This window comes from Notothenia rossii, assembly GCF_949606895.1.
Source record: "Notothenia rossii genome assembly, chromosome: 1".
Classification (NCBI taxonomy): domain Eukaryota; kingdom Metazoa; phylum Chordata; class Actinopteri; order Perciformes; family Nototheniidae; genus Notothenia; species Notothenia rossii.
In genome coordinates this window covers 49715559-49737713 of record NC_136912.1, presented here as the reverse complement: position 1 = coordinate 49737713, position 22155 = coordinate 49715559, and the positions used below count along the sequence as shown (strand labels likewise).

Sequence of the window (22155 nt, the reverse complement as noted above, 5' to 3'; positions counted from 1 at the left end):
GTTCACACAGTAATGGAACTGTTGTTAAGCATTATTTTGTCCAACTAGTCTCTACATTATGAATTTGATGTTTGTCTAAACTGCTAAGAAGCTGACAGCTGAGTTAGAACAGAAAGACATGCAGGCCATAATCACTAGACGCTCAAAAGAGGAATGTGTGAATGTGCTAGTGAATTAATTTCAATTTCAGGAAAAACGTAAACAAATGTATAGTAGCACAAATATGAGCACATGAGATGAGATGAGTAGAAACAATGGGGCGATGCTGCTATGTCATAGAAAGGTGGTAAAACATGGTGATCGTAATATTTTTTTAAAACAACTAGAAGCCCTTTTTATGAAAGGCTGGGATGAGGCTCTTTCCCATTTCTGCAGTGCAGCTGTGAATGCCAAAATTGGCGGAGCCGACCGGCATAACTTTGGCAGTGACATCAGCACCTTACTCCCGCCTGCTCCCGCCTAATCGTAACAAGAGCAAAAAGGTGGAGCTGAGGGTATGGCTGCTGAGACATGCCACACTGATTGACAGCAGTAGACAGAGCGAGGCAAGGTGAGCTGGCTCTGTAATATCAGGGCCGGACTCCGGCCGGGATTGAGACTTGATCAACATATTCATGTTGAGGCTTTCAAACATATTGGTGTTATAGGGAAATTGTTTGCTAATATGTACATATAGTGTTTTTGAAAAAATAACTCAAAACATCTCCCCTCTCTCTCTGCAGGTCCTCCAGTCAACGTGTCCTGTAACATTTTCATAAACAGCTTTGGCTCCATTGCTGAAACCACCATGGTAGGTAACAGAGATACTGCAAAAAACTATGATGAGTAATCATAAATATATTATAGCAGACTAAAGAGATTTTGTAAGAAGTATTTTAAAAATGTTGTACTCATTCAAATGCGTCCCTAATTTAATCTAAACAATAGCTGGGGATTCTGGGTAGTGTAGTGTCTTCTGCCATCCTTTACTCCGAAAATATATTTGTTTATCCGAATCGAAGGGGAAAAATAGCATTGCACACAATTTAAACCAATCAATGTTGTGTAATTAACAAGGATAATCTTGTGTCTTTTAGTCGATGAGTAGTGCAGATATCACTGTAAAATCAATCGACAGTAAGGGAAATACTTACTTCCGGGTGTACAATTCTCCGTTATCCATTTGGAATGGACGCTCACATTGCCTTTAAGGGCAGCCGACACAAACGAATGCCGTGCTTCCATGAGCGTCAAATCCCGCCACAGATGGGAATACATTGCAATCAATTGAAAGCTATTTAGGTCCCTTTATGAAGCTGAAGGATTCTAGGAGCGTCACAACTGCACACCACGGGACCCTGACCAAGCGTCGCTCCTGGACGATTATGGAGTGAGAGTGTGTTGGTCTAACGTATTAGCTTCCCTAATATTGTGGGAAGTGTTGGGTAATGTGTTTCACAGTTTTGGGGCGTAGTTTACAAAGGCTGCATCACCGATCTTCTTCAGACTCTTTCTGGTGACCTCTAATAGACCTGCATCTGATGATCGCAGTGTTCAGACAGTCCGCCTCGTCCTTCCTGGATGTTAGCGCATAGCCGTGGGAACATGTTTCAAATGGGGGTTGCTGTGGGGATGACACCAGGGCTGATTCTGACCAATGTGCTATAGGCAAGATTTTAGCTGGCAATGAAAAACCTCTACAAAAGACCAATACACTACAAAAAGTGAAACATATTGACATGGTGGACAGCTTATATAACAAGGCTTCAAATGTATTTAGTATTATAACATGTTTTAATTGGGGGGGTGGACTTCACATCCTCTAGGGGGGTCCGGGTTGTCCCCCCCTTTTAACATTTTAAAGTAAAATGCTAGGGTATACTACTCTAAAGCACCCACATGAAAAAGATCGGTTTGCATTTTATTAATCAAATAAGTATGTGAACATTTCCAATAACCTACCATAGCCAATAACAAATAAATGTAACTTATTTTATTTGTGTTGTTCATTCATATCTTATTTTATCAGTTAACATTTATTTATTTATGCATATTTTTAAATCTCTCCAGTTTTAAACTATATTTTTGGTTTACTGTCCTATAGTATACATTGGAATGATTTCAAACCTGTTTTTATTTATCCTAACAATTATAAAGGTGTGCCTTGGAAATATTTGTTTACATAAATTGTGATCAAAACGTTTGAGACTCACTGAGATAACTTAGACTAAAGTGAACTATCTAAACACTCAGAGTCCTTTACCTCACTGAGCCTCTCAGTCTGACAGGACAGAGTTCTCCCTCCACATTATTGTAGAAACAGCTTCTTATATCCGTTAGCGCAGCAGAAGCTAACAACAATCCCCGCCGGTACCGCGGTATCCCCTCTCTCTATCTCTCTCACTTTGGCTGTGAGCTGCGGGTGCCTGCTAAGCCAACCTCCCCCACTTTCATCACTACAGCGCCCATCGTACAGGGCAAATGAAAAATGTAACCGGGGTGAAAAGGGTGTTATCTTTACTTAATTAGGAATGTTGTTACATCAAGGCTGAAAATTCCTTTTTTTTGTATTATATCTTTTGGAAGTGCAGATCCCCTGTCCTCCACAGGGGGTGCTGCAGCACCCTCAGCACCCCTACTTCCCACGGCCATGCTCAAGGTTGGCAAGTATGAACACACGCATAGCCGTGGGAACATGTTTCCAATGGGGGGTGCTGTGGGGTTGACACCAGGGCCGGTTCTGACTAATTTGCTGCCCTAGGCAATATTTTAGCTAGCAATGGAAAAACCTCTACAAAAGACCAATACACTACAAACAGAGAAACGTATTGACATGGTGGACAGCTTATATAAAAAGGCTTCAAATGTATTTAGTATTGTATGAACATGTTTTAATTGGGGGGTAGTCGTCACATCCTCTAGGGGGGTCCCGGGTGTCCCCCCCGGGAAGAGTTCTTTTATCATTTTAAAGTAAAATGCTTCAATCTGGTGCACTTTGAGCACCCAATTACTAGAGACTGATCTAGGGGTTACAACTCTAAACACCCACATGAAAAAGATCGGTTTGCATTTTATTAATCAAATAAGTATGTGGACATTTCCAATAACCTACCATAGCCAATACAAAATCAATGTTAAAACTTATTTCATTTATATCTAATTTTTACATTTATTTATGCATATTTTTTTATCTCTCCAGATTTAAACAATATTTTTGGTTTACTGTCCTATTGGAATGATTTCAAACCTGTTTTTATTTATCCTAATAATTATAAAGGTGTGCCTTGGAAATATTTGTTTACCTAAATTGTGACCAAACCGTTTGAGACCCACTGAGACAACTTAGACTAAAGTGAACTATCTAAACACTCAGAGTCCTTTACCTCACTGAGCCTCTCAGTCTGACAGCGGAGAGCTCTCCCTCCACATTATTGTAGAAACAGCTTCTTATGTCCGTTAGCGCAGCAAAAGCTAACAACAATCCCCACCGGTACCGGTGCACCCCCTCTCTCTATCTCTCTCTCTCTATCTCTCACTCTAACCGGGGTAAAAAGGGTGTTATCTTTACTTAATTATGAATGTTGTTACATCAAGGCTGACATTTGTTGTATTATATTTGTATTTAATCTTGTGGAAGTGCATATCCCCTGTCCTCCACCAGGGGGTGCTGCGGCACCCTCAGCACCCCTACTTCCCACGGCCCTGTGTTAGCGTCTCCTGCTTCCTGGCCTTGCTTTTTGCTGCTGATCTCCGTGGGCTCGTTGCTTCCTGTTTTTTCCCGTCTGCTCGTTGCCTCCTGCCTTCTCTGTTGCTCGTGCTGCGCTCTGCTGCTTAAGTCCTGCGCTCCTCTTACACGCACACCGGTTGCGCATCGCACTGATTGCTGCTGCCGCCGTTCCATGGTGCTCAGTTCAGGGGCAGTGGGAAATTACATTACACACACTTAAAACACAGCAATACTTAATATAAAAACACATCAGATCCCATTAAAACTGACCCTGTCACATCCCCCCATGACTAAAAGTTGGCAGTCTCTGCAACAGTTCTTATGATCTGTAGCGTCCTGGTGGCACTCCCATATTAGGCCTTGACGACCAACGTACAGGTTCCTCCTCTACATCAGCAGGCATTTCGGGGGCAGGAAAACAATAAAGAATAGGCACCCCCATATGTCTCTCTTGTTCTAGCAGTGGGGCTGTGGGCCTAGGTTGTGGCAGAGAACCTATACACAGTTTGAGAGAGTTCCTGTGCAAAACATTCTCTCTTCCTCCCCTCTCTTGCCTTACCCTATACACTAGTCCTGTGTCTCCCACTGTGGCTAGTATAATGTAAGGTTCTGGGTCCCGTCCACCATGTAGCTTACCCTGACCCTGTCTATTCCTGTTTCGGACCCACACTCGCTCACCTGTTAGTAGGGGGGTAACATTCACTTTTTTGTCATAGCGACGTTTTGACTGTTCTGCAGCTTTAGTCATCCTATTGCGTGCTAAGTCGTAAGTATACATTAGTGTATGATGATGGTCATGGACCCAGCCTTCTAACCCACCCTCTGGTTTCTCCTGTATGACACCCAACCCAACATCTACAGGGAGTCTGAGGTGCCGGCCGAACATCAGGTAAGAAGGGGAAAACCCTGTGTGCTATGTGTTGTTGTAGGCTTGCAACAGCTCTGGTAAGTACTCTGGCCACTCTGTTTTTCAGCCTCCATAGTACGGAGCATGTTAAGAAGGGTCTGATTCATTCGCTCTACCTGTCCATTCCCTGCAGGATGGTATGGGCTAGTCCTGCTTTTAGCAGGACAGATTCAAAATGTGGACCTTGGTCAGAATGGAAACGAGAAGGGCAACCGAAAGTCTGAATAATGTGGGACCAAATAGCACGTACTGTAGTTGTAGCTGTCTGATCCCGAGTGGGCACAGCCCAAGTGTAGCATGTGAACATGTATGTCATACCCAGAATATTTTGATAGGAGTCACTAGGCCTTCTGAGGGAAAGGAAATCAAGGGCTACTACCTCTAAGGGGTAAGTGACAACAACAGGGTTTAAAGGGGCCCTTGGTTCTAACCTCTCCTTCTGTAGGCTGCAAAAAACACACCCAGACTGGGAACCCTGCACCTCTTTCTCCATGTCGACCCAAAAGAAGCGCTGTCTCAGAGAGCCCAACGTCCTCTCTGCTCCAGCATGTGCAGTGGCCTCATGGTGATGTCTCCATACCTCTTGACGCTTATGACCTGGGAACACAATCTGGAATATTTGCTCATGGGTGTTAGTCAAGAAATCTTCGACACAGGACCCCTTCACGAACAGAGAGTCTCTTGTATTGTTTTAACAATGTAGCAGTGCCAGTCGTAAGGGCGCTGTGTACAGGTCCAGCAGGGCGGAATCCTTGCTCCACATAACTCTTTACATCCTGCATTTCTGTGCCACCTTGTTGTTCAGCCACCCAGTTGTCAGTCTGTCCCGGGGGGTGCCGATTTAATCTCACCTGCAGTGCTGGTTGACGACTGTTCTGGTGGGGGGCAAGCTGTCGGGAACCGAGAGAGGGCATTTGCATTTATGTTCTCCCTCCCAGCACGGTACTTGACCTCGAAGTTGAAGGATGCGAGCTGCGCTACCCAACGCTGCTCCACTGTACCCAACCTTGCAGACTGTAAATGAGCAACATGGTTATTTTCTGTGTATACAAGGAAAGTATGCAAGGAGTTCCAATTTGAAGGAGCTGTGATTAGCATTGTTACGCTCTGTTGGGTGCAAGCTCCGACTAGCATAAGCAATCAGCCTCTCCTTACCTTCCTGGACTTGAACCGACACAGCTCCCAACCCTTGGTGACTGACGTCTGTATAGACAACAAACGGCTGGGAGAAATCAGCATAGGCTAGAACTGGGGCTTCGGTTAGTGTTCTTTTGAAGTTGTCAAAGGTAGTTTGAGCCTCTGCTGACCAACTTATGTGACGGGATCCAAGGCGCTTGTCATTTGGTATACCAACCAGGAGCGAGTTTAGTGGGCGTGCGACCTTAGCAAACCCGGGGACAAAACGCCTATAATACCCGGCAAGCTCTAAAAAGGCCTTTAGTTATTTGGCTGTGGTGGGGACAGGCCAATCAACAACAGCAGATACTTTTTCAGGGTCTGGCATAATTCCCTCTTGGTTAACTACATGCCCTATGAATTTGACTTGTTGCTGAAAGAGTTTGCACTTGTCTGGCCGAAATTTCAGGCCATTTCCCGATAGGCATTCAAACAACCTCTCCAGGTGTGAGAGGTGCGTAGCAAAGTCAGGGGAATAGATAATGATGTAATCTAAATAGACCAGTAAGGAGTCTATTTTGCCACTGAGGCACTGCTGCATTAGGCACTGGAACATCGCCGGGGCATTCCAGAGCCCAAAGGGCATTCGCTGAAACTCAAATAGACCCACAGGGGTTGTGAAGGCAGTTTTTTCATGGTCCTTTGGATCCATCTCTACTTGCCAGTAGCAGCTGGCGAGATCCAAGGTGGAGAACCACTTAGCCTGGGTCATGGAGTTGAGGGTCTCCTCGATTCTAGGAAGTGGAAAAGCCTCTTTGTGAGTCACAGAGTTCAGCTTTCTGTAATCAACACAGAACCGCCAGCTGCCATCATTTTTTTTCACCATTACAATAGGGGCTGCCCTGGGGCTGGAACTTTCTGTGATTATGCCATTCTGCAACATACCTGCTAACAGAGTTCTCATGTCTTGGTACAACATGGGTGGTAGTGGTCGGAAGCGTTCTCTTGTGGGGGCTGCGTCACCTGTGGGGATGCAGTGCTTGACCGCACCGGTTGTCACGGTTTGTGAAACAAGCAGGACCCAAATGCAGATATAAACTGAAACTTCCTTTATTTCAAGGCTATGAGATATATGTACAATGACAAAAACAGAACACTCACCGCAGAACTAGTCAGGGAACAAGACGAACCGACCAAGACAGACAGACCACCCAGAACTTAAATACACACAAGACTCAATCACACAACAAGACACAGGTGAGGAGGGAGGAGAAAACACAGGGGCCCAGGTGAACATAATCAGACAATTAGACACACCAGGGAAACTAATGACAAGAGGAAAACACAGGGAAAAGGACCAGACAATAACCCAAAGGAAAACATGACATGGAAAACAGCAAAAACACCCAAACCTACAAAACTATAAACGTGACATAACATGAGAATCGTGACACCGGTCCTCCCAAAGTCCTCATCATGGGTGGAGAAAACTTTCTCCCACTTCTGCAACAAAGCTGCTAACTGACCTTGTTCCTCTGGAGCAGGGGTTTTCAAAGTGTGGTTAGGTGAGCCTCCCCTCAGAGAACATAAGAACAGCCGCACCCCCCCTCCCAATTATTATTGCTGTTATCATTATTATTATTATTATTATTATTATTATTGTTGCTGTAATGCAGGGGTATTCAATTGCATTTCAAAGAGGTCCAGTAAGAGAAAATGTAATTAAATGCTCTGTTTTCTCTGTCTACCTTCCGCCATTTGAAATTACTGTTTCTCTCCTCTTGTCTCGTCTCTGTGTGTGTGTGTGTTTGAATCTACCGTGCTGACTGCACCGATTTGATTGGCTGAGTAGCGTCACCTCCTTAAAACATTAAAGAATAACTTTTTTAAACCTTTTTATTTTTATGTTTTAAACATATTGTATAAAACTCCCCCACTACTTGGACTATTCCTTGCACCCCTCTAGAATAAGCCTGAATGGTCTCAACCATATTGCATCAGCAACGTGCACTTGTTATTATAACAAGATCGCAAGGACACTGGTAGCGATCGGAAAATTGAGTGTTGTTCAGTTGGTGTGTTGTGGAACATGCGTGTCCGTGCATGAAAATATACCACACACCCAAGTACAATTGCATGTTCAATTCACTACCCTGGAAGTTAATACAGTTGTTAAAGTTGGAACGGCCTGTGGACAGCCGTTCTTCCTTGCATGTCAGTCGCCGACACCTTCTTACAGAGGACAGGCACATCTAGCTGCAGCACGACCCGTATATTTCCGCACGCCTTGTTCTCAAGACATATTTTTTTTAACATTTTCAACATGGTGGATAAATCCTTATATGCTCCCGGCAACACACTGAACGTCAACTTTGCCTCCTTATTACACTCACCCCTACTTTAGTGGGAACAATGAGTCTGCTTCTTTGATGCACAGAGGAATAAACGCAGATCATCCTCTGGCTGCAGCCTTTACAGGTACTTGATTTTGATCAAAGTCAATGCGGAAAACCTGCACTCACACAGGTAGGTGGAGGTGAAGGGAATGAGCACTTTTACAGCCTTTTTGGCGAGGTGGGGGAACTCTGTCTCCACAGACCGCCACAAGTGGGCAAGAGTCACTTTACTCGTCTTTTTCTCGTTCTTTTGTGTCTCACGCTGCGCCTCCCCTGAAGCTCTCTGGCACCCCCCAGGGGAGGCGCGCCTCACACTTTGAAAACCGCTGCTCTGGAGACAGGTCGGGCCGAACAGCCAGTTTCAGCACTTCAAATTCCTGTTAATCCTCCAGCCCATCACAGACGTCTACCAACCCGACGTCCACCACACCATCTGTACCAGGCGTCAGACTGATGTCACGTGCTCCATGGATGTCGGACTCATTCACCTTGAACAGCTTGCCTAGCTTCTGGTAACGGCCTATGGATACAGGGAAATCATGCAAATTACGAATGTGAATGGGGAGTTGGCCTTGTCTTACCACAGCTATAGTTCTAGCGGCGGAGATGGCCCCAGGCTCCTGTAGTGCCTCCACCAGCCCATGGTAGTCACGCCCTTGCACTCCAGCTTTGGCCCGTCCCAAGACTACCACTTCACTCCTGGCTGGTACGGTGACTCCTTGGCGTCCCAGTTGCATCGCTTCCTCCTTGGAAGTAGGCACACTCGGTGGCGAGGTGGAGCCAGGCTGTCTAGATACAGAGGGAGCATATTTGGGTGAGTAGCACATTTTTTTGCAAAGCAAAAGGAGAACGCTGGTTTGGCTCCGCACGGCACCCCCGCAGCCTGCTGTCGAGACCAGACACCAAGGAGATTAAGGATTGGAGGTCAACCCCCTTACAAACACTGCCCTTAGAGCCGCCTCGCCCCACCGGGTCTCTGCCGCCAGTGTCCGAAACTCGATAGAGTAGTCTGCCACAGTTTGGGTTCCCTGTTGAAAACTTAGCAGACGATTAGCAGCAGAGCCAGAGTAGTCGGGATGATCAAATACAGCGGACAAGTGTTCAGAAAAATCTCCAAAAGAAAAAGAGTCATAATCCACTGGAGAACTCAATGCTTCAGCCCAGGCTAATGCTTTGCCACGATGCAAACTCAGCACATAGTTTATCTTAGTGACATCAGAGGAAAAAGACAAGGGGCGCTGGTGAAATGCCTTGTTGCATTGAAAAATGAACCCTCTGCATTTCTCCACCTCAACAGGGAATGGCTCTGGGTCGGTGGGGAAATCCCGGCATGGAGAGGAAACCTGAGGGAGACTAGAGGTGGCAGGAGAGGCAGCAGAAGAGGCAGATTAAGTCAGGGGGGAGATCTGGTTTGCTCAGGCCGAGATGTGATGTGCCATGGACTGATTGCTTTCAGCTGAAGCTCGGATTAGCTGCTCATGTTGGCCCAGAAGGTTGCCCTGATGAGACAGGGCGTGCTGGACTGTGGAAGGATCCGAACCAGTGTCAGAGGAGTTCATGCTGGCCAGTTCGTACTGTTAAGGTCTCAAAAAGCTACTGGAGTGAACCCGCAATACTAAACCCTAGGAACGGATACTGAAGTTATTTTGAACAAAAAAAGGTTTATTTCCAAACATGCAGGGTCCTATGGGTTTAGGCTGTAGCAGGGGACAGAGCAGGAGAGATGTAATCCAGAAAAACAGGGGATAAGGGAATCCAAAAAGCCAGGGCCAGGGAATATACCAAGAACTGGAGCGGAGGTCAGAATCCAGCTTTCTGGGGTGGCCGAGAGAGCAGGCTGAACCAGGGGAGCGAAGGTACACGGAGGAGCACAGCAGGTAAGGGAGGTGGCTGGGCGCAGCAGGCAGAGGAGCAGGTAAGTTGGTCACACTGGTGGTTTAGACGACAAACTGGCGAGTACTGGATGAGGGAACCGGGTTTTATGCAGGTGTCGGTGAGTAGTTGCAATCAGGGTGACGAGCAGCAACTGAGCAGTTGTGGAGGTGGAAATCCAAAAGTAGTTCAGCCACGCCCAGCCAGGAAGACAGACACACAGACAGACAAAAACAAACAGAGGGAAAAAAGTGGGAGACAGAACTGTGGACCCTCACAGTAGCACTGCTGAGGTGTTATGGAAGTCCAGGTTGCTTTGATAGCGGCCTTCAGCTCGTCTGCATTTTTGGGTCTCGTGTCTCTCATCTTCCTCTTGACAATACCCCATAGATTCTCTATAGCAGGGGTTTTCAAAGTGTGGGAAGGTGAGCCTCCCCTCAGAGAACATAAGAACAGCCGCGCCCCCCCTCCCAATTATTATTACTATTATTATTATTATTATTATTATTGTTGCTATAATGCAGGGGTATTCAATTGCATTTCAAATAGGTCCAGTAATAATCCGGGAGCCAAAGCCTGATTTTTGGATGAACCTTGTTTCGTCTGATAAAGTTTTTTTTCCTGCTGTTTCTTGTAGCTTGGGGGTACCTGGTGATATCCCTTGAGCATTTTTGGATATTAACCCCTTCATGGCCAAAATGCCAAAATCCCAGAAAAATAAGGATTTATGAGATTTCATGCAAAGTACTCAAATCAAATGCACCCAATTTAATTTCTCCAATGTTTATTCAATAGGAGTACAGAAGGGTGCCCACTGATAACCTTTTTTGCATTTTCAGATATTAACCCCTTCATGCCCAAAACCCCTAAATCCCAGAAAAGTAAGGATTTATGAGATTGCAATAATATTGAAATATATTCAAATCAAATGCATCACATTTGCCTTCCTCAATGTTTATATTCATACAGTGAATTGTATTATAAATTAATTAATATTAACCCTTTTAAGCTGACCCAGCAAAACATACTTTTGAAGTGCAGTGAATTCTGCAAAGACAATGCAAACAACTTCTCTCTTTTGCTCACGCAACTGCGTGGCGTTTATTACCAACAACAAAAAGTAAAGGCAAGCAGATTGCTGGATAAAACTTTGCTCATTAGTATATACAAATGACACATTACTGTTAGGATCTCGAGCATCCTGGGCTGGTAAAAGGTTCTTGACAACTTCTGAATGCTTGGACAGTGTCGCCTTGATGTCCACTATGGCTCTTTCCTTGCGGGGGGATTCCATGATGAGTGGTACATCCAGTCTCGATGGGGCATGAGTCCTCCCATGTCACCACCAACTTGTGTTTGTTTGTGCCCCATAGATGGAAAAGCCTGTCTTCAGTCAGTTCCTTAAATATTAATCGGTTGAGCTGTTTCTTGTTTTCAATGGAAGACAACCTTCTGGGCTGGTGGCTTAGTTGATAGTAGGAGATGATGTTTCCTACTGACCACTGTCTCCCTGACATCTCTGGTGACAGACTTGATACTGTAATCATAGTATCTGTCAAAGATGAGGTAGACGTCACTCAGGTATGAAATCAGCTGTGTTTTAATATTATCCATAAAATCAGCGACAGTACCATCAGCTGGCCAGTGTATGGTCCAAAAAAGTGCTGATCCATCAATGACAGTGACATCTGCATCACCGGCATTCCTCCTTGAGACTTCCACCAGGAGTGACTTCTTCAGTGTGGACTTGGCTTTACAAATTCGCATTCCATCCTCTGTGCAGGACCGGCCCGCAGCACTGGCGTTATAGATGTTCGCCTAGGACGCCAGATCTGGGGAGGCGCTGCGCTGGCAGTTCTGGGAGGGAAACATTTTTTTTGAGCATTGGTGCTCATCCTAATTTTCGGCCTTGATGTAACAATATTCATAATTAAGTAAATGTAACACCCTTTTCACCCAGGTTATACTTTTCATTTGCCCTGTACGATGGGCGCTGTAAGTGATGAAAATGGGGAATGTTGGCTTATCTGGCGCCCGCAGCTCACAGCCAAAGTGTGAGTGAGCGAGGGAGAGAGGGAGGGTGCACCAGTACCGGCGCTTTTATTATTAGAATATGGTGCTAGCTGCTCTAACGGATATAAGAAGAAGATGTTTCTACAATAATATGGAGGGAGAGTCCTCTCCTGTCAGACTGAGCCAGCTAAAATCTCGCCTAGTGCTGCAAATTGTCTAGAGCCGGCCCTGCCTCTGTGAACATGGCAGTTGGAACTGGTGCCAGCTCATAGGCAAGGACATCCTTCACGTTAACATTGTGGTCACGGGGCTGAGTCGCGGGCTCTGAGGATGTAAGACGTGTTTCTCCGCTGCTCCTGAGAATGTGACTTAATTTCATAAATCCTGCACAATTTTGGTCTTTTATTGTGGAAAATTAAATAGAACATAAACTAAGGATTCGTCGTACGTGACTTTTGTTAACCAAAACAACTGAAATGTCTTCTGCTGGCCAAAAATCCGAAGCACAGAGAGGAGGCCGCAGCAAAACCTTGCCTTTGCCTGACCTGGCTAGCGCTACTCGAGGGGTGGCTGAAGCTAATGCACTCGACGCTGAACTTTTACAAAGTATGATGGACTCCCTGAAAGCCGAAATTTTTGGCAAAATTGACCCTTTGTCTTCCAGCCTACGCTCCGAGATTACCTCTGTCCGAAAAGGACTAAAAGACTCAATAGGACCATTACAAGCTAAAGTCGATCAACACGGGCAAACTGTGCTTGAGCTTGAACGAGCTGCTACGGACCATAGCGGCCGGATAACGAAGCTGGAAGCTACAGTTAGCAGGCTAACGGCTCAGGCTAAACATGTTGATGATCGGTGCGAGGTCTTGCAGGGGAGATCCAGAAGGAATAATATTCGGCTGGTGGGCATATCGGAGGGATTGGAGGGACCTCGTCCTACTGAGTTTATCGCCAAACTACTTCAGGAAATACTTTGCCTGGATGAAAAGCCCCTGCTAGATCGAGCCCAACGTACACTGCGGGACAGGCCCAGAGAGGGAGATGCACCCCGACCATTCGTCGTAAGAGTTTGTTACTTTCACATTCGCAATGAGATGCTACGTCGGGCTGGGGAACTGTCTCCCCTCCTCTGTCAGGGTAAGAGGATTTCTATCTTTCCCCGACCGTTGCTAAAAAGCGAGCTGCTTTTGGAACTGTCAAGCGTTAGCTGCACTCATGTCCGGGCATTAAAGAGCCTGTGACACGAGTATCCCCCATCATCCAAACCCATCAATTTAAGTAAATATTGTCCACTTGAAAACCGTTACTGAACTGATTTTGGATATTTGTACTTTGATAACCATTAATCTGCCCTTCAATGTTGACAATTTTCTAGATCTTCTCGGGGATTCTTCAAGTCCCGCCAAACTATGTGTGACGTCATTGCGGGCACAGCGCTCCAGCTGCACCGTTCAGGATCCCAGCATCTGCATGTAAACGCACGATGGGGCACACAGCAGCAAGCTCAGACAGCGATGACAGTTTAATTTTGAACGTGTCTGAGAGCTCATATGAGGCTGAAGGATCGGTTTATTTTGTATCTGTTAGAAATTTAGGAATTAGGTGCGTCAATATGGGCGATCATACGGTCATGTAGCCAGTGGTGGACTGGGACTAAAAATCAACCCGGGACTCTCGACCGGCCCACTTCGGTACCACTAGTAAATTGTCAACGGGGGGAGTGGGGGATGTGCTAGTGACTTATCCGACCGGCCCACTTCGGTACCGGCCCATCGGGATTCGTCCCGATGGCCAGTCCGCCACTGCACCCAGCCCAGCCCACTTAAACTGTCAACGGAGGGAGCCTCGCTGCGGGGAAACGGTGGACCTAGTGTCCCGATCGGACTGGGAATAATAATAATAATAATAATCCGTGCATTTTATCCATTAATTTCCCCAACATTGTGGTAAAAAAAAAACACACGTTTAATCCATGTTGGTGTACTACTACAACCAGTGGTGTAGTGGGGATGTTTTTACTGGGTGGACGGGATGGTGGGTGGACGGGAGACACTATGGACACGCTCGTGAACTGTCAACGGGGGGGGGGGCTTGGGGACCTCTGTGTCGCCTGTCAGCGCAACTTACATGATGCCGTTTAGACAATATAATAATAAAGGGCGGTGCCGGCTGTCAGCGAACCGATCCGGCCTTTCTGCGCGACTATCACTCAAATGCGGGACATAGTCTCAATGTGTGGGACGCGGGACAAATAATAAAAATGCTGTGTGTGCAGTCCCGCACAGTGCGGGACACCTGGTCACCCTACACACACAGTTCTGCCCCTCACACACACACGCTTCCAAATCAAGTTGCATAAATGCTTGAGCTACGTTTTTATTATAATTACTGTGAAATATGCCTATTATGTTTTCGTCATTATTACAACAAACACACACTTGCAACTGATAACACTGGCAATGATTTTAGATGTATTAGACTATTAAAAAAAGAAATCATGCTTCAAATAAGTGGGGGTATGGGGTACCCCCGCGTCCAACGCCCACTACACCACTGACTGCAACTACAAAAAGCTAAGGTTTGTTTTCTCATCAGGAAATGCAGACCGGCTCAAACAAAAGATTTTTAAATCATCATCCTCACGATCATTTAATGTATCATATGTTTGCCGAATTGACATGAAAGCACGAATAAATGTAGTTTCATCCACTTGAGTTTACAACTACAAAAATAATCGATTTGTTTTTATATCACATCCAACGGGAGGAAATTCAGCAGCTCTCACTACCGATTTTTAATCCTAATTTAATCATCATCTTCACCACGATCATTTATGTTTATGTTCGCAGAATTGACATGAAAGCACTGACAAATATGAATATACTGTAGTCAACTTCATTAAAACGTTATTAACGTGCCTAAACTCAGTAATTCACCATTTCTACGCATGACAACACACTTTGTCCGTGTTTGGCTCTCTCGCCGCACAGTGAAGCGTTCCCGCATTGACGTCACTTCTGGCTTCCCCCAAAACTACAAAATGAGTCGAAGTAATTTTCCCGCGATGTTCGAAATTATTGATATATATCGGAACGGTATCGCTTTTTCTTTTTTAAACTGACGGTTCGAGATTACTAGTAGCCCACTATTTCATTGCAAAACAGTTGTTGGGTTCGTGTCACAGGCTCTTTAAGTTTGGACTTCTCTACCCAGCGGTGCTCCGAATCACGCTGCCGAGCGGAGACACACATCGGTTTGAAGACCCTACAGCTGCAAATGACTTTGTCAATACAAAACTCAAGAAAGCAGTCACTCCAAGTGCTGTGTGACGGAGCAGGGCTGAGCTTGCAGAGCCAGCTCCTTGTCACACTTTCTTTTTTTTTTGTTCAAGACAACTTGGACTGCATCTCCCAGTAAGTCATTATAGCTTTCCATGATAATTAGTCACTGACAACATATCTAAACGTGTTACGAACATATTAATGTTCTGTTTATTTTGTGCGTGTTTACTCTTCTTTTACCCAGTCAGTTCTCTTTGGGTAGCTTTAGGCTGTGTTAGTAGTAGCCTAGGATGGTAGTAGCTACGACGGAGCGTTTAGCAATTCCTATAAGGTTTGATCGGCGTGTCTCGCATGGGGAGGCACTTCTGCCAAGGTGGGAGGGAGTAACGTGGTTCTTTTACCACAAAGGCTTGTTCTATATTGTGTGTTTTTTGATTGTTTATTTTTTGTTTTTTTCGTGTCGGCTTGGTCTATCAACATTGTACATGTTGAAATGCTGTTATTCGTTATACCTCATTCTGCTTATATGTTATATAATGCTTCCTTGCCTCTTAATATGCTTCTATGGTTTCACCTAAATTAATACAACAAGATGGAGAGGGGCTTCAATTTTGTACCTTGAACTGTAGGGGCCTTAGCAATCCTGTTAAGCGCAGCAAAGTGTTGCACCATCTCAAGCACCTGGGTGCACAGATAACTTTTCTACAAGAAACTCATTTTAGAGTCTCTGATCAGAGCAGATTAAAGGCCAGTTGGATTGGCCATACTTACCACTCTTCTTTCACGGGGAAATCTAGGGGAGTAGCTATTTTATTGCACAAGTCAATTCCTTTTGTGTGTTCAAATGTGACGGCAGATCAAAACAGGAGGTACTTAATTGTTAGTGGTAAAATTAATTCTACTCCAGTGCTTCTTGTCAATGTATATGGACCAAACTGGGATGATGATGGGTTTTTTACACATTTATTTTCCATTCTACCAGATATATCCTCACATTTCCTTATTTTGGGAGGGGATTTCAACTGTTGGCTGGATCCTCAACTGGACTGATCATCGACCCGAAATTGTAAGCCGTCTAGGTCTGCTAAGGCAATTCAATCCTTTAAAAAACAATTTGCCATTTCTGACCCCTGACGTTTTTTTAATCCCTCTGGAAAGGAATATTCATTTTTCTCAAATGTCCACCACACTTTTACTCGTATAGATTATTTTCTCGTAGACAATAGAATTCTTCATTCTGTTAAATCAATTTCCCATAATGCGATATTCATATCTGACCATGCCCCAGTCACTATGAGGATACATTTCACATGGTCTGATAAAAAACCTGCTCCATGGCGTTTCAATAACCGTTTGCTTTCAAATGGAGACTTTGTGGATTTTTTTTCCGCGTCACTGTTGTGGGAGACCTTAAAAGCATACATCAGAGGTGAAATTATTTCTTACAGCGGCTATGAGAGGAAAGTGAGGAGGGAAACACTTAATAATTTAACGAAACTTATTGCACAGCTGGACGCAATTTATTCTGCTTCTCCTTTTCCAGATTTATACAAGGAGCGCCTCTCCTTACAAACTGAGTTTGAGGTCTTAGCTACGGATCACACAACAGAAATGTTACTGAAATCTAGACATACTTATTATGAACATGGGGATAAGGCTAGTAGATTGCTAGCCTATCAACTGCGACAGACATCGTCGTCTCACCAAATTCCCCAGATTAGGACCTCTTCAGGCTCGACGATTGATCCTAAGAAAATCAATGATGAGTTTAAAGATTTGTACGTATCGTTGTATACTTCTGAAAACACATCCGACTCTTCACACTTGGATAGTTTCTTTAACTCACTCCATATACCCACCGTTCACCCTGACTTTGTTGACAATTTGGAAATAAATATTACAATTGAGGAACTGGCTACTGCAGCCCAGTCCATGCAATGTGGCAAGTGTCCAGGACCAGACGGCTACACTGCTGAATTCTATAAGGCATTTTTACATAAATTGGCTCCTATTTTAATTGACATGTTTAATGACTCTCTTTGACTCTTTGACTTTGAATCTCTTAAATTACCCCAGACTCTCACTCAGGCCTCGATTTTCCTCATTTTGAAAAAGAATAAGGACCCTTTGTCCTGTGACTCGTTTCGTCCTATAAGTTTGCTGAATGTAGACTTCAAACTACTGTCTAAACTCTTAGCTTTGCGCCTTGAGTCGACACTTCCCTCTGTTATTTCCCCTGATCAAACAGGTTTAATTAAAAATAGACACTCTTTTTTTTATTTAAGACGGTTGTTTAATACAATTTATAACCAGGGTTGGGTTGTAACGGAATACATGTAACGGCGTTACGTAATCAGAATACAAAAATCAAGTAACTGTATTCAGCTCGCGTTACGTTTGAAAAACGATCAATCTGATTACAGTTACTTTCGTAAACCTGAAGTGAATACATTTTGGATTACTTATTGGAATTATTGGTGGAAAGATTTCCTCACAACATTTAATATTCATTATTAAAGGTACAGCCGAATTATCACAGCGCACAAAAACTTTTACCGCCGCAGATGGACCAAAAAAGGGAGCGTTTGAAAAAAAAGGGGTGGGTCCGCTCAGTGAAACAATAACAACGAAACATGGAGGAACAAAAGTCTGCGTTTAAGTTGTGTGTGTGTAGAGGTGTGTGTGGTTAAAACACATCAGCCTGTGGTCGCCCTTTAGCCTTATGATTCTGAAGGTAAACACAGTGAAGGCTGTTTGTGAAAGGCACTGCACGCTCGTCTTCTCAGAGACTGAGTTAACCCTCCCGCTGCCTCCTGGTGCTGCAGAGATTTCATGAAGTGAAGGAGGTTTTCCTTCTATAAAACAGCTGTGGGCAGCAGATACTGTTAGTGTCACGGACATGAATTCATAGATCAAGGCAGACTGGTGCACAGAGTCTCCTGTTTTGCCGATGCGGTGCTTAAACAAATATAGCTCAACACCCCTGGCCGACATATCCTTAAAATGAAGTCCGAGTTCGATATTTTAATTCATGTCCTGCCAACACTGGCAGGACAGAAGGCGACACGCCCGTTCTAAGCCGTGTCCCTCACTCCTCACATCCCAAGCTGCATCCCCAAAAAGTGTTTTATGTTGTTATATCGTTTCAGATGTTATGTTTCAGTTGTGCTCTTGATAAGCCATTAAAACAGTAAAAACACGTTCAGTTTCCTTTTGCTTTTTGTGTCTCCTGTTCACCAAAACATACCATCTGTGATGGAAAAAGAAAGTAATCCAAAAGTAATCTATAAGTAATCTGATTACTTTTTTAAGACGCGTAACTGTAACTGTATTCAGATGACTTTCAGAGCCATGTATTCAGTAATCAGTAACTGATTACATTTACAAAGTAACCCTCCCAACCCTGTTTATAACCCATCTTCTTCTAGTGCTCCAGAAGCATTAATATCCCTGGACGCAGAGAAGGCTTTTGACCGTGTGGAGTGGGGCTATCTCTTCTACTCCTTAGACAAATTTGGCTTTCGGAAAAAGTTTACGACCTGGACTAAACTGCTTTACTCCTCGCCTCAGGCCTCCGTTAGAACTAATAACAATCAATTGGAATATTTCCCTCTTCATAGGTCCACCAGACAGGGTTACCCTTTAAGTCCTTTGCTTTTCGCCCTCGCGATTGAGCCCCTCGCCATTGCGCTTCGCTCTAACCCCTTCATTACTGGGATAACCAGAAATGGCGCAGAACAGAGAGTCTCTCTTTATGCGGACAACCTTCTTATGTAGCTCTCGAACTTGTCTGTTTCAATCCCTGCTACACTTGCCACGCTGGACTCATTTGGTTTCATATCAGAATATAAACTTAATCTTGGTAAAAGTGAATTATTTCCTCTAAACTCAACCGCACGTAAATGTCCTTTACATAACTTCCCATTTAAAGTATCTCTGCAAAGCTTTACATATCTTGGAATACAAGTTACTAGCACATTTAAAAGTCTCTTTAAGGCCAATTTTACACCCTGTTTAGAACGTATGCAACAAGACTTTGAACGCTGGTCACTGCTCCCTTTAAATTTGGCCGCGAGGATCAACTCAGTAAAAATGAATCTGTTTCAGTGTATACCTATTTTTCTTCCTCAAGCGTTTTTTCTGAAAATTGATAGCTCCATTTTGGAGTTTATTTGGAACAAAAAGAAACCTAGAATTCGTAAAGACTTTCTACAAAGGCCAAAGCCTCTTGAAGGAATGGCCCTGCCAAACTTTAGATTTTACTATTCGGCTTCCAACCTAAGAATCTTACAGTATTGGCTTAGGTCCAATACACTTCATCCTCACCCCGCTTGGCTGGCTATGGAGACTTTTTCCTCTAAGCCTGTGTCACTGACATCACTTGTACACTCCCCCATCAATAGCCAGGTTTCCCTCTATGCTAAAACTATAGTTGTTAAAACCTTCTTAAGGATTTGGAATCAGTTTAAACGTCACTTTGGTCTGCAAGCTTTTTCTACCTCGGCTCCACTAGCTGCAAATCATGTTTTTCCCCCCTCCATATCAGATGGTGCATTTTCTATATGGTCAAATCTTGGTATTAAAACATTTAAAGATTTATATATTGAGAACACTTTTGCATCTTTTCAACAGCTCTCAGAATTGTTCTCTCTTCCTAAACATATTTTTTTTAGATACCTGCAAATTCTGAGTTTTGCTCGCAATAGATATGCTCAGTGTCCTAACCTGCCAGCTGACACGCCTATACTGTAGATGCTTTTCTCACTCAGGTCCCTGTGATTAAAGGAATTATCTTGTGTATTTACAATCAAATCCAAACCCTATCTTCAACCTCTCTAAACTCTGTGAAAGCTGTTTTGGAGGAGGATTTGGGGCAGGAGATCTCAGGGGATCTTTGGGGCAATATTCTTAAGCGTGTGCATACTTCATCCGTCTGCGCAAGACATGGTTTGATTCAGTGTAAAGTTGTTCACTGCACCCATTGGACTAAAGTCAGGCTGTTCAAAGTGTTTGACAATATAGATCCTTTTTGTGAAAAATTTCACCAAACACCTGCAAACCATTTGCATATGTGTTGGTCATGTACGTCTCTGCACAACTACTGGACTTCAATTTTCAGTACTTTGTCAGAGGTAACTGGGACGCTTATAGAGCCTAATGCCATTACTGCAGTATTTGGCATCCCAAACCTGCCTTTGCCTAGGCTCAAAGCAGACCTTATAGCCTTTGCAACATTACTAGCAAGACGTCTTATTCTAACAACATGGAAATCACCGACACCACCTTCCCACAATATGTGGATAAGGGACATTTTTAATAATTTGCAGCTTGAAAAAATCCGTTACACATTGAGAGGCTCCTCCGGGAAGTTCCGGAGTGTCTGGGGACCTTTCTTTGCCTATGCAGGGAGGATGACCTTCCCGGATATTCCGGAATAAGACCCAAATATGTATGTGTGTATGTATATACATATATATTTATATGTGAAACATTTTAAATGTATTTGTACTATTACCTGAAGAGAATGAGATTATGTGTTTGTTTGTGTTTTGTTGTATGACTAAGCCAACTGTTTTTTTTTTTTTGTCTTGTAATGTTTCATATGTTATGTCATCCGCACAACTGTAATTTGACACTGTCAATCACAACCGCTCTGTCATCTCTGTTTAATTTGTGTACGAAAATCAATAAACAAAGTTTATAAAAAAATTAATTAAAAAAAGCATTGCAGTCACTAGAGAACAGTGCAATGGTTCTCGAATAGATCACATTTAGATCATACATTTTGGAGTCGCCAATTGTGATGGATTTGGTTGTTGTTCCCATGGTCTTCACTTTGGTTGAGATGGTGTTGGAAAATCCCTCCGGCCAGGTCTTTTCAAATTGTTCTAACATTGCCTCCACTGTCTACACTGGCAGTTGGAGGGGCTATCTTGCCACTGGTGATGTTCACAATGCTCTCTCCTGGATGTGTGTTGGGATCCAATGCATGGAGGCAGGTGTCTAGTTTCTGATGAAGTCCATCCCTGTCCTTGGTGTCTGCTCTAACCCTGGCTTTAGCCTCCTCCTTGTGATAGAGATGTACTTTTGTTGTATTTGTCTCCTCCTCTTCCATGTCCTTCATGTCTGATTCAATCTTGCAGCAGATGTGGCGGCTCAGGGCCCAGATCTTCAGTGCTTCTGGCTTCAAGGTTATCCCAATGATCCCTCCTGCATTGTGGCTGTACCTCATGAAGGTGGACTCTATGAACTGGTCACTCCACAGGCCGTTCCATATTACACGGATGTGTCGCATCACATGTTGCCCTTGGAGGAAATAGCCTTGGACATGTGGAGGAAGCTTCTCCATGGAACGGAGGTAGTAGAGCCATACCTGCCATAGTTGACATGGCCAGCTGCAAAGTAGTAGGGAAGCATCTTCCGGAATGTGGTCAGATGGAGAAACAAGTCCCCCTCACGTTCAGCCCGGATGTACGACATCATCAGCAACACTGGTTTCACCAAGACCTCAACCCAAAGTTTGGCTGTCCTACTTTGACTAGCAATCTGATCCAGGGCTCTCATCAGATCGTCTGCTTTCTGGAAATGGCCAACCATAATCACACTCCGCAGCACCTCCTCCGCCATCATGCCCAGGGCACGTACATTCTGAGGGAACTTCTTCCCATTCAACATCTTGGCAACCCCACCAAATACTTCTGGCAGGACACTAGAGAGCCCACTTTCCGCCATCAGTGAACCTATAGCCCCAACAAAACTCATCAATGCATGCATACCCCCAAGACGTAAGTGCATGTCTTTGAACTTATCTGGATGGGCCCATAACGCTTGCACTGCAACCCAGTAGAGCTGCAGGTCACATGT

The 22155-nt window shown here is 44.3% G+C and overlaps 1 protein-coding gene and 1 long non-coding RNA gene across 3 annotated transcripts in view; one reads left to right on the top strand and one right to left on the bottom strand.

Annotated features, from left to right (window-relative positions):
* Positions 1 to 22155, top strand: part of LOC307037398 (glycine receptor subunit alpha-3-like) — a 238963-nt gene that overhangs the window by 69057 nt on the left and 147751 nt on the right. Inside the window, exon 3 of the mRNA XM_079678243.1 lies at positions 723 to 790. Coding sequence (XP_079534369.1) covers positions 723 to 790 — 68 coding nt within the window. The remainder of the gene's footprint in view (positions 1 to 722; positions 791 to 22155) is intronic.
* LOC307037436 overlaps positions 11129 to 22155 on the bottom strand; it is an 84004-nt gene continuing 72977 nt past the window's right edge. For both annotated transcript variants that reach the window (XR_013807679.1, XR_013807680.1), the window contains exon 4: positions 11129 to 11854. This is a non-coding gene — a long non-coding RNA (uncharacterized lncRNA). The remainder of the gene's footprint in view (positions 11855 to 22155) is intronic.